General features: G+C 40.5%; 1 protein-coding gene across 1 annotated transcript in view; it reads left to right on the top strand.

Moving 5' to 3' along the window:
* The window catches only part of LOC109298623, a 50,066-nt gene that overhangs the window by 32,631 nt on the left and 915 nt on the right, over positions 1 to 16,520 (top strand). The window contains exon 6 of the mRNA XM_019518810.1: positions 6,492 to 6,604. Coding sequence (XP_019374355.1) covers positions 6,492 to 6,604 — 113 coding nt within the window. The remainder of the gene's footprint in view (positions 1 to 6,491; positions 6,605 to 16,520) is intronic.

Raw genomic sequence — 16,520 nt, 5'->3', positions numbered from 1 at the left:
GGGGGGGGGGGCCTGCAAGTGCCAACCAGGGGTTGGCAACCCACAGGCACTAGCGGTGGTGGTAGCCAGCAATGATCATGGACTGCCTGCAGATGCCACTAGTGGTGTCAGCAGTGGGGTGGTGAGCGGTGACCACCCGCAGGCACTGCCGACATTGTCAGCAGTGCCTTTTTGCAGGGAGTGCATCATGCCGCATGGGGTGTATGTGTACCCCATACCCGTTGCCCCTGTAAACTTCCCTTCCCCTGTGTAATGGAGGGAAGGAGTTAAACTTCCCTGCCCCACTTGCTCAGTGCTGGCTGTGACTGTGGACTACAAATCCCAGAGGCTCCTGGAAGCAAGAAGAGGAAGTGATAAGCAACCCTGCAGAGTCCAGCTGCTGTGATGTGTGGACTATAAATCCTAGAGACCTCTGGGGCAGCAGGAAGAGGAAGTGAATATACAGCCCATGCTGACTACATGCCAAAGAGCCACGATCTAGTACCTCCTAGCTTCTGGCTTAAGTCAATGCAGGCATGTGGCTACATTTTCTGAATCAAAAGTGAATGTCTGTTCATTTGCTTTATTGGTTCAGTCTTTTGCAGCTCAGACTAACCTGCAAAGACTGAATCAATTCAGCCTCAGGCTTTTTGACTGTTTTTACTTAGCCCAGAAGTGAAGGTCAACATAGTCCTTAACCAGTGTGCTATTATGAAATCTAGTATATGTGAGATTCACTGTTAAATGGCTTACACATGCCTGAGACATGTTGGAGTAGTCTCCTAAGAAGACTGCCACCATGATGCTGTACTCTCTTCTGACAGGACTTGTCCAGTCTCAGTATCCCTCAAATAGCCAATCTTCTTTTTGCAACTAGCAAAAGGGTTCCTAGTTGCAACAAATGCAACCCAACCCTTTGTGAAAAAACAACTCGTAAACTACCAAATTGTTGTAGCAATAAATTTCATCTTAGTTACCAATCTTTCCAGTCAGCAGTATAAATCTGTGGGTGACTGGTGGAAGAAGCAATTCCAAATGTCACAGGTTTGTTTGTAGTTTTGTTTTGTTTTTTAAATCAGCTTGGCCAAGTTTATATATTCTCTTCTGTGTATATACATCCTAATATTCATGTGAACAAAAACTATTTAGAGAAGGGCATTGTTTACTGTATTTACTTGAATAGAAAACAATCCTGATTATAAGATGACCCCCCTGCCCCATAGGTTCTGTATATGCAAAATCTATAAATTTGTTATAATTTTCCAGGTATAGGATCTAATCACTGGAGATTTGCCTTTTTAATTTGTTCCCTTCCCACTGCTATAGCAGGGGAAATAAATCTGGGGAGTCAGGTAGTCCCTTTGCTTCCCTGGCAGGCTCTTCCTCTTGCTTGCTGTCAGGCCCTGCTCTCTGAGCACGTGGACACAAGGAGGAAATTTTGAAAACAATAGCCTTGAAATTAAACACAGCTGTAGTAATTTTCATACGAAACCCATACACTTGGTTTATCTAAAAATGATGTATGTTACTTTTTTTGAAACTGCTGCAAGTTTTAGCACAGATACTCCATTAGCACACTTTTAAGTAATACTTGTACATCTACCAGTATACAGTACAGACTATGGATAATATTAGTCTGAAACCAAAGGGCTCATGATTTACCACATAATTAATTAGTCTGGGCCCCAACAGGGTCAACAACATTTGAGGTCATGGTGACCCTACAGCTCAGCACTGCTTAGTGTGCATGTGCATTTCAGATACCCTGCTCACAAAGGATGCATGTGTTTAATTATCCCCCTAATAATACTGCAGCCAGGTGTTCTTGTCACCAGTCCTAGGAAACTCCAAAATGTATAGACAGATGAGGCACAAGACAACCTGATTTGGCTTCACCTCGCGAAGGATGGGGCCACATAAGTCATATGCACAAGGCTAAGAGAAAGGGTAAAAGGGATTCTGGGTGAACTATACGCAATATTGTGGCTTACCATGCTTGTAAAAGTGTTGTGACTGAGGGGGACTGTACTTAATAGGCACTATAGAATAGCTTGCTCAGATGGACTGTACTGGCCTATCCTTGTGGTAGTTTCCAATCAGCATATTGCTTCTTGACCTCTTGTGGCCTCAAATCAAGAGTGGCTACCTGAAAAAGAGATGTCATTTGGGGCAGTCATAGTGTGCAGGGACAAATGCAAACAGGGTGGCAGGGTTGGTGATGTTAATTAAAAACCTGGGGGTTAAAGTTAAGCAAGTGCTAATAGAAGGAAGAATGCAGAGGGTGTTGTTGGAGACAAAAAAGATGGAGGTAGCTTTGTTTAATGTATACACACCCATGGAAAGAGAAGGGAGTGAAAAAGGAGAATGGAGACTGTGTGGAAGGCCAGAAGGTGATATGAAACACTGTGGCAGACTTCTAATGAGGATTTGTACAGAAAGTGGAAAATTGATACTGAACAGTCTCCTTGGTGGACATCAAGGAGAAGGTGGAGTATGAAAGGAAGTATGAGTTGGGAGGGGAAATAAGGATAACAGAAGTAGGAAAATGTTTGCGAACTTTTAAAAGGAAACAGGTCACCAGGAAAGGATGGCCTTCCAGCTGAATTTTAGGTGAAATTCTGCCTGTGGATGGGAAAGGATTTGGTGGAATTCTTCAGAGAGCTAACAGAAGAAAGAAGGGTTTGGGGAGGGCTTTACAGGCTGAGTAGTGATGCTGCTATATAAGATGGGAGATTTAAGAATGGCCTCCAGCTCTTGAGGCAATCGCATTGAATACAGATTATAAAATCCTGGCAAAACTCTTAACAATATGAATGAAAAATGTTCTGGATCAGGTCATATGAGAGGATCAAACGTGTGCAGTGGAAGGGAAAAGAATCATGCAAACATGCTGGGTGCTGAGAGATGCGCTGGCGTACGTGAAAGATAGAAAATGGAATATGGTGCTAGCAAATTTTGATCTCAAGAAAGCCTCATGTGTTTATCCTGTCATATATTCTGGTTTTGGTTTTTTTTTGTTTGAGGTGCTGCTGAAAACGGGATTCCTGGAAAAGTTGGTAGTCTGGGTGGAATTGTTGTATGACATGGCACAGTCAGGTCCTGGGGAAGGGAGACTTGAGTCATGCCTTTCAGATGCAAACAGAGGTGAGACAAGGGTGCCCCTTGTCACCCGGGATCTTTATATGCACCGTGGAACCTCTGGCACAGGATAAGGGGGGACAAAATAATCAGTAGAGTTAATATTTTGGAGGTGGGGAGGGGAGTGAAATGCTCACTGTATATGGATAGTCTCATTAGAGAGAATCCTGAAACATGGAAGACTGTGAGGAAGCTTCAGGGGCGAAAGTAAACAAGGCTAAGGGTGAGGTGTTGGGAATCAGAAATTGGGGAGATGTAGGGAAGTTTAGCATGTGGATGGTTAAGAATCAGATAAAAATCTTAGAAGTGGCTCTCGATATAGAAGGGAAAGGCATGAAAGCATGGGAAGAGAGGGTCACGGGTTAGGAAAATTTTGGCGTTTTGGAACACACGAGGTTTGTCATATGCAGGAAAGGTGAAGCTGGTGAAACGGGTGTTGCAACCCATTGCGGTGTTTGTGGGTATAGTATATCCTCCATTGTGGATTCAAAGCAGGAAAATCCAGAGACTGATTTGTATGTTCATTTTAGAACCCCAGAAGGAACAAACTGTCAGGAAGGAATTATATAAAGGACAAGAGCATGGAGGGTGGGAATTACCAGACATAGAGAGAGCATTTATCAATGCACACTATGTTAAAACGGTGATGAGGGAAGCATCAGAAGGAAGTGGGGAAAATGGGAAACTTTTGCAGACTTTGGGCGAGGAAATGGCTGCAGAGGATGGGCCTATATGGGACAGGGTGGAAGGGGAAGTGGGCTTGGAAATTGCTGATACATTATTATGGGAGAGCAGGGAACTTTAATAAAGTGTGAGGTTTGGAAGGGCTAAGGATACAAGGTTTGAAAGAAAGGGGAAGGATTTTGAAGGAAATCAGAGGGAAAGACAAAGTAACTGTCTCTCACCCACTGACTCCTCAACTCGCATCTTTACTGACTGCCTGTCTTGCATGCATACCAGCCCAGCCTCTGGCATTACTATTCGTTCTGTCCTGGAAGAGCACACAACAACTGCAGAGACTTCCTCAGCCTGATGATGGGTTTTTAAACCCAAAAACTTGCCAACATTTTTTTTCCAACTATTTAAGTTGGTCTAAAAACATATCAGATTCACCCAAAGAACCTCATCTGCCTATGTCCTTAGACCAACATGGCTACAACCTACACCCCTGGTAAATATATTGTCACTGGAAGAGCTTTCCCACATGTTCCCTGCTCTTCGATTTGTGGTTTGTGAGATGGTTAAGGGAAAGAGGGAGACTGGACAATGGAGAAAAAAAACAGTTAAATATTGATCAGCCCCAATGAAGAGCAGGAAGTGAAAATGTCTGGAGTAGAAGTATAGTACAGAAATCGGTCATTTGACCTTTTTATTTATATTCCAACTCCAGAACATAGTACAGTTGTTTGCAGAATGAGCAGACACTGAGGTGAGACCATAGTTAGGATAAATACCCTGAGTGGGATAGGATACTTGAATGCATTGGATACTGCCATTAGATTAAATTACACGCAAGGGTATATGGCAACAAATGATACACAAGCAGTTCCAAATATGTAGAGGTGGCTGTTAAATTGTTTCTGATGGTGACTGAGGTGAATGCAGCAAGATGAAGAAAGAAAATTGGTGAATGTACTTGGGGAGGTATGTGAAATACTCTTTATGGTATTAACTACTTAATGGTCCATCTCTGCCCCTAATCAAAGCCTTAGCACTACAGCAATTTAATGATTGACAGAGTTTAGAGGTAAGGTATGGCTTTTATTACAACATTTCTACCAGATTTTAAAGCCTGGAAGAAATGGCATTTGAATTCTGCAGGTAAACTAATGCAGAGATCCTCAGACTCTACTGTGGTCATCTGGAGGAGGTGGGGTAAATTGCTTTGGTAGGACGAGATGTAATCTAGGATAGACAGGTTCTTAGAAGTGGATCTTTAATTATGGACAGACAAAACATTAATTTAATAGCGGGGGAGGACATGCTGCATTTCAGGCTGACATCATATCTATGGTCTCTGCTTCATCCTGTGGTTAGTGGAAATGAAGTTGTAAATGTAATAATGTAGCAGCTGCTTGATTCTAGGTTAAATTGGTCTGGCTAAGTTTACTCCTATTCCACAATAAAAGGAGATACCAGGCAAGAGTGTGTGTCAGCTGATCTGTTGCAACTATTTCATGTAAGTTCCCTTGTCTTTTTTTAATTCATGTGCTTCTTTGTCCATTTACAGCCTTTGAATCAACAAGGGTTCAGGAAAAAGCTGAAGCTAGTGTTGCTTTGGACTTATTTTCTTATTGATGAAAGCATGTCATGTTCCACAGAATTATCTAGTTTTGAATAATTGTTTTGCAGAGCAAGAAAAAAATTATTCACTTAATCATGCACCAGCCCCAAGCCCCCAAATAAAGTGTGTGTGGGGGGGTGGTAGTACAAGAATGGCAGCTGCTGGCCCAGGTTCCCCTGCTGTTGCCATTGTAGCTGCTGCTGCTGTCCAGGGAGCAGAACCTGGCTGTTATGCCTCTGAATTTGCTGTAGCTGATCTTAACCACCCCCACCCCACCCAGCCAGGTCATCTCATCTTCCTATCCAATCTTTCCAGTCATCAGAAAATAAAATGCTGTATTGCTTTTTAATAAGAGATTCAAAGGTATAGTCATGTTGTATGTTCCTTTTCTTCAAGAAACTTATCAAATCAGTTGTGATGCTCTTATAAAGGTCTGCTTTGATTTGATTTACTGGATAGACATGAAGCCAGCGAACCAGAAATGCATTTTAGTAGAATTACTATCAATAGCAAACCGTCTTATAATTAGACAGCTTCACTGTTCAGTAGGACAAACTAGAAAAGAATAGGAAACATGAGCTAGAAAAGAGTGTGTAGTCATGCAGATTTCTCTATTGCAATTCTTCTAGATGTTGCATCCTTCCATAAGATATTACTCTTATTTTGCTACTTTTTCCTTGCCTTGTCTTGCAATCTCTTGCAAACAGAAAATATCCTGACCCCTTCTTTTTCTTCATGTGGGATCTTGGAATATATCTGTCATTCTGTTCTCCATTTGTTGCTGCTCAGTTCTGTGTACTGTTTTTTCTTAAGGTAGTTGTAGACACATGGCTCCTTGAACTCACTTTGGACTCTATACACAGACTTCCCATAACAAAGCACCTTTTTTCTTGCTTTGTGTATTGTAGCCCAGGCCTGTTGTACTTCTTCTATTCACCAAAATGTTTCACTTAAAAATATATTAAATGTGAAGAGTCATGGCAGCATAAGCCAATGTCCCTAGGTTATATTTTCCATGCACGTGCCACATTCATGAAAATTATTTTTATTTGACATCTTGTATCTCTCTTTCCAATGATTTGTTTTCTAGAAATTGTGGAAGAGTGTTTTGGTGAAATGAATCTGAATATTTCTGGGAGCAAAGACTTCAAGCCACACCTTACTTTTCTGAAGCTTTCCAAAGCACCTGCACTAAGAAGGAAGGTAATTTAAGCTGATACAAATTCTTTCCACTGGGCTTTGTTTTAAAGCTGGTTTCCCTTCTGAAGAGGCTTTTAATGACTAGTGGAAAAGCAATTTTCATAGCATCCCTTGAAATACATAATTTCCTACACTTGACTATGCTAGTTTGTAAGTTTAGTACGAAGGGAATAATATTGGACATATCTATCTTCCTAAACATTTGAGAGAGACCGTTTTGTCCTTTCTTCATTGTAGAAAACAGTGTGCTTTTTCTGCCATGTCCAATATTGTCTGTAAAAGAGCACTACACTGAACTGCTTCCATACCAGCAGGGTACCTTTTGTAAAGTATTTAGCTGAAAACAAGATTAATGTCACACTGGAAGCCAAACTGCTGGTTTCTTTTACAATATAAATATATGATGTGCTGATCTAACCTTTATTGCGGCATGGTAGGGGATTTGACTGCTTTTATCACTTACAATTAAAGTAAAAAACAACTCTGTGATTAGATTGCTCTTTCCCTTGTGGAATATTGTCCTGCTAGTTTCCAGGAATAGTCTTTGTATTTATGAGGTCAATATAATGCAAACTAAAATTACATGCACAAAGGAAACGGAAAATGCTATAATAGCAGAAGAAAACGACCTTGCATTTGCACCCATCAGGTTCTTCAGATTGACTTGATATTTGCCTTCCCTATGAGAGATGTGATCAAGGTTTTTATTATCTATGGGGAACTATTTGAACTTGGGAACCATTGATGCCTAATGCAAGAAGAAAATATAATCATCATAGTTTATTTCTTTCCTAAAAATGAAATTTGCTTAGCAGCAAGCTTAGTTTTAAAACGGAATCTACTGCATATGTTCCTCAATGTAAACAGTCTATTTTCAGCAACCTAATTCTGTGTTATGTATGTCTGTCTGTCTGCATGTTAATACCTTTTTAATTCTTGTTCAAAAGATTACCCCCCACCAGTCTATTGGAACTGGAGATTCTATGTTGGTGTTCATGAGCATATAACTATCAAAATGTCATTCTCTCTAGTGTTCATAAATCATGGAGAAGTAGGGTTGGAAGGGACTCTCAGAAGTCATTGAGCCTAATCCCCTGTCTGAAATGAGATCATCCCTATAAAAACTATTCAGCATTACTTCCAAGTTGTGCGCAGCCGTACAGGTGCACTAATGCCATGCTCCTAGGCACACCTGTGCGGCCATGTGTGCTGCACAGCTTAGAGGGAACGTTGCCTATATTTAATAATCTAAATTCTACATAAGACTGTCCTCAGCCCTGACAACACAAACACAACACCCTAATCTGCTACAGGTAAAGCAAAGGAACCATGGCAGCCAATGTCACACTTCTGTAGTAGGCAACTATCAATCCTCTAGATCATGGTGTACACATAACAAATCTAGTCGGAAATCTGATGAATCCATTTGTGGCTGATGACCAATTTGAGAGTGACACAGCTTGTTACAGGTTTCACAAATCCATATGTTTTCTGTGTTGGAATACAAATTTACAGCCTGCTTTCTTCTTTCTTGCTTTGCTTCCATCCTTTGGTTCTAAGTGGCTTCATGTTGAGCTGCACATGATGCCAGATCTTCCTTCCAGATTGGATGGGGTTCTGTGTGTTCCTCCCAGATTTCTACCTTGATATTGAATGACTTCTTCATATAACTTTTTTGCACACATCCTGGCACCACCATAGAGGGTGACTTTGCTTTCTAGAACCATCCTGAATCTCACTGTACAAAATATTCTTGGGGATACAGTCTTCTTCCTGACTTGGCTGATCCATCGTAACCTCCCCTTCTTGATAATGGTTTCTAAGTGCATCAATCTTGCATGCTGTAGTACCTCTGTTTGGTGTTCTGTCCTCCCACTTTATTTTCAGGATATTCAGCAGACACTTCATGTGGAAGCTGTCTAGTCTCTTGATATGCCTACCATACATAGTCCGTGTTTCTGAACCATAAAGCAGGAATGACATCTCACAAGTCTCATAGATTCACATTTTCATGTTAGTTTGCTGTTAATCCATGCACATTTCTGTAATAGCCCAAAATTCTTAGCTGCTTTTCTGATTCTGTTAGTTCAGTCTGAAGGTCAAGATTCCTGCTGATCAGAGAATCATGCAGCAAAAATTGTCAACAGCACCAAGAGACTTATCCTCCAGAATGATGTTGGCTATTGGCTCTTTCACCCCTTGGTACGTGATCACAGTTGTCTTCAGACTAATTGCCATGACTATTCCAAAGCTCTTGCATGACTCAGAAAATCTGCCCAAGAGATTTTGCAGGGAAGGTTGACTGTGGGTAACCAAAGTCGCTTCATCTGCAAGCAGGAAATCTCTCGGAGCCAGTTTTTTCACCCTGGTTTTTGTTCTCAACCTTGTGATGTTGAACAAGCCTCCATCTAGTCTGCTTCAAAGATAAATGCCATAATTTCTGTCTTTTCATTCCTGCTTCTTCAATAATTCAAAGCTGACATTTAAAAAGTACGGGGGCTAAGATGCACCCTTGTTTTCTACCTCAACAAAGGTGTTTGAGTCTTTGTTTTCAAACACTACAGTTGCCTTCATATCTTCATGTAATGAGCAAATGATATTCTACAGTTAGGGGAGACAACCCAGTTTCTTCAGAACAATATAAAGGGTCTGTCTGTTGACCATATCAAAGGCTTTTGTCAGATCAATGAAGGCTATGTACAGTGGTATTCATTGTTTTTCTCTGAACTTCTCTTGCAGTTGCTTGACTGAAAATATATCAATGGTGGAGCATCCTGAACAAAAACTGTATTGACTTCCATGATAGATTCTTTCACCCAGAGATTGCAACCTAGGGAACATGATGCGAGTAACAATTTTTCCTGATGATGTTCAACAGGGAGATACTTCTGTAGTTATGACAGTTGCTTCTATTTATTTTGTTTTGTATAATTGGACAAACTGAGCATCTTTGAAATCTTGTGGTACCGCTTCCTTTTTCCAGCAGAGCAGTATAACTTCATGAAGCTTTCAAAGTAATTCTTAATTGGCACACTTCTAGATTTCAGCAGGCAAAAAGTCATTGCTGGACTTGATTTAATGGCTCTTTTGCAAATCTTCTAATGTAGACTTTGAAATGTGGTAGTCCTTCAAGCTCTTTGTGTTTGATCTGAGTTTCCCTGGAGTATATAACTCCATTGTATTCAATCTGATGCTCAAGTTGTTTTTGTTTATCAGTAATAGCATTCCTATTTGTCTTTTAGCAGAGCTGTTTTTCTTCTTGACTGGACCAATTGCTCGTTTCATGCCTTTGTATATTCCATGACCTATCACCTGTGTCAGCTGCTTTCTGAATATCATTACAGAGTTTTGGACAAAAATCTTGGTGCACACCTTAGCCTCTCTTCGCATTCCTCTTTAAACCTTTCTCAGACTTTCTACAGTTGTGGTGTTGGGAAATTTCTTATAGTTGGTTAGCACTGTCCTTTTGTTCTCAACCAGTGGTAGAAGTATTTTGGGGTGCACTCCAAACCCGTCTGTATTTTTCTGACTCTTTTTGTCATATATTGTTATAGCAGTATTGTACGTTAGTTTTTTTTAACTTTCCCAAGCTTCAGTGGCTGAGTTGGTAGGTAAGCTTGCTTTTACAACATATTCATTTGAATAGTATGCATTTTTCTATGTCTTTAGTTTTGGCTGATGTTTATCTGAAGATGATTGGTCGTTTTGCTATGGTGGATCCTTTTGACATGAATTCTGACTTTGAAGCAGTTTAAGGCATTGTCAGTGTCACAGTCAGAACTGTGATAAGACCTCATATGTAGGATTTCTTTCAGCTGGTTATATCTGCTCAGTACTAGCTCTAATTGGTACCTGTACTAATTGGTACCAATGCCCTGATCTTGGGCTGCCTGTCTTGTGATTTCTCCACCCTTGCACACAATGTCTATCTTATTTTTTTTTTTTTCCTCCCAGAGAAGTAGGTGTTGGTAACACATAGACGTTGACTTATACAAAGTGCTAACACTCGCTGGCCATTTTCATTCATATTACCAACTCTGTGTTTTGCCTAGAATACCAGGGCAATTCTTAAAACTACATCCAACTCATGCATTGAGCTTGTGAAGTATTAGAATGGTCTCATTTCTCTGAGATTTTGTCTCTCTCCAAGTTGTTGGTAGAAAGCATTCTTGTCTTCATTGCTAGCTTGAAGGGGAGATGCATAGCTGCTAAACAACATGATGAAGCCATTCTTCTGTGTGCGCACTCTGAGTGTCATGAGTTGAATAGATACAGCAATGGGGCTTTCACAGAAAAATCGTAAGCTGTTTCTAATGGCAACACCTATTACCTGTTCTCTCATTTTTTCTGCTGGTTTCCCATGCCAGAATATGGTGTAAACACTATTTTGGATAGAACTTGTATCTGAGAGCTGAGTTTCTGATAATGCAGTTCTGATGATGTCAGTTCCGAGTCTAAACAATTCATAGTTTAATAGTGCAGTCTTCCATAAATCTGAGTTTGAATATTCCAGCTTGCAAGCTGCTTTATCATTTTGGCTAGTGTAGGTCACACCTAAGACCTTCAGTGTGCCTAGGCAAGAGTATGGAGGAATGGAGGCTGCCCCCCCCCCCCAACTCCTTTAGACCACTGAGGCTTGGTCTGGCCTTCAGACTCTGTCTAGATGTTCAGTGCTTTGATAGTTGTAGCTTCTGCCAGAGTGCAGCAGTTAACAGCTGTTGCTGACTGCCAAATATCTTGGCAAGGGCATGTTTGTCGGGGTGATGTTCTTTAGCCTTTTTTCAACTGAGGAATACCCACAAGATACTGGGGGCTAGGGTTTTGGGGAACCCTATATTTGCCTTGTTCTGGAAGTTGCAATATTGTGGTATTGCGAGCCACCCTGTCAAGAGTAGTCCCACCACACTGCCACAAACCCTCCAGTTGGTTGCTGTTTATGGTCAGACCCAGGGCCAGTTACACATGCGAACTGGATGTTTGCCATTTTTGTACGCATGCACACACACTAAGGTTTTCAATATATAAAAGCAGGACATTGGCTGCCATGGTTCCCTTGCTTTACCTGTTGCAGGTTAAGATGTTATGTCTGTGTTGTGTCAGGGTTCATGGTAGTCTTATGTAGAGTTTAGATTATGGATTGTATAGGATGGTTTGGATAGGGGTGACCCTACCTCAGGCAGGGGGTTGGAATCAATGACCTCTGGGGAGTTCCTTTCCATCCCTACTTCTCTGATTCTATGAACACCTAGAGTTTTTTCCAAATGACATGCCTGTGGTAATTTCTCCCTCTTTCCCCCCTCGCCTCCCTTTTTAAAGGACTTCTATATGATGCATTTATTTCAAGATGCTTAAAGGTCCAATCCTCTGAAACGCTGAATGTTGTTTGGAAAAGTGTTGAGGGTGCTTGGTTAGTTCAGTAGCAGTTGAGGATGTTGATTCTGTTGCAGGACATGAATCTAAAGCCCTGATCTTATCTGCTCTGTATGGATGATTCCTACTGCATGGTTTAGACATTGTAGGCCTGGTGTTAATGTCTTTAAGCTCCTCCAACAATGACATCAGAATCTCTAGTTTTTCTTTTTAGAAGAAGGGTGACCAAATATGGCCTGTGGGCCAGATCTGGCCTGCAGAGATGTCATCTTAGCTGCAGGCTCCCCTTGGGTCCAGAAACTTGGTCATGGTAGAATAGTGGTGGCATTAATTGCTGTGGCATCCCAAGCTGTGGGCATTGAACAGGCCTTGTGTGATCAGATAAGCTGGGCTGACCTTGAACTGATACGTAGTTGAATCTGACAACCTTATGAAATAGCAGCTTTAGGAGGAGTGAACTACACTCTTTGCCATACTGTTGAAATCTAAAAGAAACCAGGATATGTCTGTGGCACTTGGGATTGTTTCTTTCTGACCCTGCCTGTCTTTTATATGCAGTTGTATTACAATTAAGTGTTATTTACAGATAGCATATGCTTTGGCAAACGAAACTGGGAGGTCAGGTTCTACACATGTTAAAAAATAAATTTAAAAAAATTACATATCAGCCAAAGAATAGAATGGTTAAAAATTATTTTTATGTATAAAAAAACATAGTGGTAAAGGAAAGGGCGTAGATTACAGCCTGAAAAGAAAAAAACAACTTGATGTTGGTACTTTTTTTTTTATGAAGGACAAAATATTATTTTAGCTATTATGATGCCATCTACTGGTTATAATTACATTTTCTTTTAGCAAATTGCCACTTCACTGTTATAGAAATACACTTTGAGTGAGTTTTTTATGTGAAGTTTGAGATGCTTGTTATCTTTCTCTGTTTTAATATGTAGAAAAAACTTCTATTGACAACAGTCTATATGTGTGGCATGATTCTAGCTATTGAAGACCTGCATATTTGACCCTCTTTAATTTACTTTTCCAAGCATTAAGCTTCATCTCCACAGAATATTATAAGTAAAGTGGATCCAGAGTCTGGGAAACAGGATGGGTGTGCTGAGCAGCATAAAGCCAACTAACCAAATAAGCAACATGCCATGTCAATTGGCTGATCTTGGCTGTGTGCTATTTGGCAAAACTAAGTCTCCAATGTGCTGTCAACTGGGTGAATTTGCTAATTTAGCTTTTTTAATCTGAATGTAAAATAATGGGCATGGATCTTGTTTTTTTTACCCTTCCCCTTTAACTACACATGACAAATAAGTTAAGTTAAATGAGAAGATTCTTATCGTAAGGCCTGATCTAATTGCTGTTGAAGTTAGTTTGGGGCTAGATGAAGGCTGAGGGAAAGGTTGCAATTAACATAGTAAGAGTACTAATACAGCATGTAATGAGCAAACTGGACAGGGTCCCCATTGCTGAGAGTTTTGATTATTCAGTGTCTTACATTTGTATAGTCACTTAAAGCAAATTTGTAAAGTGCTACTAGTCTGATTTTTATTAACACTCCACATCCACTTTGCTAAGGTTTAAGTTATAAAGTGCAAAACAGTGAATACAGGAGAATTTGGATACTTCCTGCAGTTACTTTCCTTACCTCCCCTGCCACCACCTTTTTCTCCTCTCTGACTTATGAACAGCTGGGGAATATGTAGCTAGACTAAACTGCTATGTGTTCATATGATCTGGGAGAATTATTCTAGGTTGATCTGATTAAAACTTACCCAGAGACACCTGAAGCAACGTTCAGAAGCTGAGCCCCTGGAGAGTAAAGAGCTTGTGACATGGATGCTGTGTAGCCAGGGGGCCTCTGCGCACACATCAGCATGCTCTGCAGGCTCCCTCCGTCTACCTAAAGATGGTATGGCAGCAGTGCACGGGGAAGACCTGATTGGCTGACCTACACTGCTCAGAGTTGGCCTGCATCTCTCTGCAGTGCAATGTGGGGATTGTGAAGAGAAGGGTGTGTTCTTCTTCCTGCTTGGCTGGAGCAGTAGAGTCCAGCAAGTGACATGCCCTCTCCCAGAGGAAGAGGTAAGATGGGAGCAAAGCACCCTGGGATGCTGGAGCACTGCTGTGGCTTTTCTCAGAAGAGGATGTGTATGGAAATTCACTCTCCCAGGAGAAACTCTCTTGGGAGTGATTTAACCCTAACCCTCTGGTGGTTTTTCTCTCAGAACAGCCATTTCTGCTGTGGGAGAAATCATGAATATCTGTACACTTGTGGTTTCTCCTGGGAGAGCAGTGGTTCTTCCAGGAGAAACCACATGTCTGCACGTGGGCCGTGGACTGGTAAGATACTCCAGTTGTTTGTACTTTTTATTTCAAAGGCTGCCAATTCCTTGGTCAGGTGGGTCGAACAGTTGATATGTTCCATCTAATTGGAGAAATGGCACCCTTTTGAAATAAAAGCTCTGGTAAAGAAGTTGAGTGGCTCCTCTTTTAATTTAATGGCCCTTTGCAAACTAACTGGGTTATAAACCATCCATCTAGGATCCAGATTCAAATGTATCCATTGTCGATAGAAAAAGGCAGGTCAAGATGGCACCTTTATAAATAGGTTCACTTGTTCAGAGAGGCATGAACTTCTACTAGCTATAGCCAACATTGTCAGATTCTGAGAATGGACTTACCAATACATCTGACAAATTCATACATCACATAATATTCATAGCAATTCCTTCAAAGTAGGCTGTAGCCTATGAAAGCTTGGCTTATCTGAATATAGTGCCATCCTACTATACCTTCTGCCTAACTTCAAACTAACATGGCTAGCTACCTCTATACAGCTTGGTAAAATCACTCTACTATTCTGGTGCAAAACACTTATGGCAGAAGATCACAATGCTGAATACTGAAAGAGCAATCCTATGCCTGCTCCCTCGTAGGTATGAATTTTGTCTGTTTAGTGTGATATTGGTCACATTTCTCAAACACATTCCTTTTCATACAGATATTCAAATTATATGTGCATAAAGTTTGTGAAAACAATACACAAATCCCTAAACACAATTTTTTTTATACCTGGTTGGAAAGCCTTCACATGCATTCTTGGTGGTGGAGCTCCAAGTTTAAACTGGTAATTTGGTATGATAAGTGATCACAGGGAAGGAGTTGCAATTAATAGATGCAAGTTTATGACTGTCTGCTCTCCGTTTTAAATATCAGAACATTATGTCAAATTTTGAAACTACTTCTAGCATTATTGTGACACTGATGCTATTTTTACAGTTTTCATGACATTTCCATGTAACAAATTAGGCAATTTTTCAACAAGAATGCTACCATTAGTGGTAGGTTCAGGAATACTTTATTTTCATAGTTATTTTACTGTCTTAATATTACTGATGTTCAGACTGAGCTGAGAGAAATTGGTACAGACTTCCCCATGTGAATGCTTTACAGAGGGCTCCCAAGAGTCCTGTTGGAATTCTCCTGTTAGGTTGATGGAAAGGTTGGGATTACTTCCCTGACTTCACTAATTCATCTGCCCCTTGCTGCATTTGCACATGCACATGCACTCCTGACGCACATGTGGTTTGTTAAAGGCTAAAAGCTTTCTTGTGAGCTCCTTATTAAAATATTGCCAGCACATCACTGAATGACTTAAAACCCTGAGGGACTGAATAATTGTAAAATTATTCAACCTTCTTATTAGTCTTTGTAAAGGGGAACTAACAGCTATATCTTGAATTTGTCGATTAAAGAGAATTGCAGAAAAATTACTCACTTTTTGTCAGTGGAGATTCTGGGGGCTGTTGACTGAAACATTTTTAATATCAAGTCTTAAATTACAAAGATCATTGAACATGCTACTTGATGGTGACAAAATGGCAGTCATTACTTTTATTAATAAGGGTCTGAAGAAAACATACTTATTCCTTGAAGCACTCTAATATATTGACATTTCCATTTATACACTGACTGCTGTAGGATTCAGCTGCCAAGACATCAGCAGGAATGAACACTTTTTTTTTTTCTAAGAGATGGTGCTGTTGTGGTTTTTATACCCCCTCACTCCCACCCCTTTTTATTTTCAGGTTGCTGAAATGAGTTTGCTTTTACAATAGGCTATGGAGCTGAATATTTTTAACACTTTCTGCTTCTGGGTGAAAGGGAAAGAGCTTTCTTTGTAACCTATTTCTGGTGTACTATTTACATACCATTGTAAAGAGTTAACACCAAGGAGGGAGATGAATTATTCAGGTGTACAAGGTGGTAATGGGAGGAAATTGAGCAAAGAAAACTTCAAGTGAAATAGAGAAACCTTCCTGAAGGTGATTAAGGAGATGGTAGAAATAGTTTCCCAATGGACGTCACTTTTGCAAAATTACTTAAGGCACACTTTAAAACTAGACAGAATAATACATTTAAAGAATGGTGACAGACTATATTTTATCTAGGTTTCATGTTTTTATCTGGGACATTGAGGAAATGACCCCAAAATGTTCTGTTTGGGGAAGAGAAGGGGGCAGGGAGTTGGGGGGGGGGG

This window comes from Gavialis gangeticus, unplaced genomic scaffold (assembly GCF_001723915.1).
Source record: "Gavialis gangeticus isolate Ggan-Ray unplaced genomic scaffold, GavGan_comp1, whole genome shotgun sequence".
NCBI classification, from domain to species: Eukaryota; Metazoa; Chordata; order Crocodylia; family Gavialidae; genus Gavialis; species Gavialis gangeticus.
The sequence above is the reverse complement of the archived record's forward strand: the minus strand, read 5'-3'. Positions and strand labels throughout refer to the sequence as shown.